General features: G+C 47.9%; 1 protein-coding gene across 1 annotated transcript; it reads left to right on the plus strand.

The window, feature by feature from the left end:
- Window positions 1–416: 416 nt before the first annotated feature.
- Window positions 417–671, plus strand: GNI_214870 (hypothetical protein; the record flags this gene model as incomplete). Its single annotated transcript, XM_011135553.1, has 2 exons — window positions 417–478; window positions 548–671. 2 exons carry the CDS (start codon window positions 417–419, stop codon window positions 669–671), a joined length of 186 nt encoding a protein of 61 aa, XP_011133855.1.
- Window positions 672–1,479: the final 808 nt, after the last annotated feature.

A 1,479-nucleotide genomic window follows, 5' to 3' on the forward strand; every position in this document is an offset into this window, starting at 1 on the left:
CGCTTAGAAACCGAAAGGTCGCCGGTCAGATTCCGGCTGAAGGCTTCCTTACACCACCCCTAACTAAGCAGGGCTACCTTTTTGTTGACTGAACTTTATTCCGCGTGTTGCGTGACGAGGAATTAGGGTTTGATTCCGGAGAGGAAGCCTGAGAGACGGCTACCACATCTAAGGGTGGCAGCAGGCGCGCAAATTAGTCCTGACACGGGGAGGTAGTGAACAAAAATAGTGGCACAAAGCATATTGTTTTATGACTGCAATGAGTGAAAATTACATCGTTTCACGAGCAACAATTGGAGGGCAAGCCTGGTGCCAGCAGCCGCGGTAATTCCAGCTCCAATAGCATATACCTGAGTTGCTACAGTTAAAGCGTCCGTAGTTAGATATCAATTGGTTTGACGGCAACCTGTAAAGGGATGCAACTTAAGCCTTTGGCTTGTTACCTTGAGAAAAAGGAGGCGCCTAAGGCACGCGATATGTGTGAACTATCTAGCACGGAATAGCACATTTAAACTGTCAATAAACATGCTGAATGTTTGTTGATTAGGATGATTGACAAGGGCAGTCGGGGACACTTGGCCTTGCTGGAGAGAGGTGAAATTCTGAGACCCGGGAAAGACACTCAAATGCGAAAGCTTTTGTCCAGAATGTTCCTGTTAATCAAGGACTAAAGTTGGGGGATCGAAGACAATTAGATACCGTTGTAGTCCCAACCGTAAACCATGCCGACTGATCATTGGTTAGAAGTTTGTATTCTTTTCAGCGTTCGAAAGAAATTGAAGTTTTTGGGCTTTGGGGGGTGTATGGTTGCAAGACTGAAACTTAAAGGAATTGACGGAAGGGCACTGCTGTGAGAAAAAGGAATTCACAAATCACCTCTATATTAGGGAAGAGTTGAGAGAACAAAATTTCTAACTTGCCAAAAATAAAAATGTGAAACGTATCGGTTGCGTCTATCGACGCCCACTCCACTTAACACGGAGGCAATCTTATCGGTTGCTCGCACTATCTGTTCCTACCTGGGGGTCGGATCGGCAACTGTGGGACCACCGCTACTGGTACTACAAGCGGAACTGCTGCTAGAAGTGGGGTTCGAACCCACTCGACTTTCGTTCGAAGATTTTAATTTTTTAGTGGTTGTCGAACGAGACAGCCAGAAAGCTGACGCCCACGGTGGGTACAGCAAGGCGATTGGTGTGGTGAGTGGGGAGCAATGACAGGAGTGGTAATCGAACCGTCAGTTAAAGTCGTCGCAGATGTTGTGGTCGGGCGCCCACCCCACTTACCTACAGTGGCAATCGGTTGCTCGAACTATCTGTTTTATTTGGGGTTCGGCAACTGTCGGACCAACACTACTATTTCCACAAACGAAACAGCTATTAGAAGTGGGGTTCGATCCTACGTGACCACCGGCACGCACGGTGGGTGCGGCGCTGGTGTGTGTTACGCTTTGGTGCGGCAACAAGTCAACTCGCACTT

Source organism: Gregarina niphandrodes, assembly GCF_000223845.1.
Source record: "Gregarina niphandrodes unplaced genomic scaffold scaffold00153, whole genome shotgun sequence".
NCBI lineage: Eukaryota > Apicomplexa > Conoidasida > Eugregarinorida > Gregarinidae > Gregarina > Gregarina niphandrodes.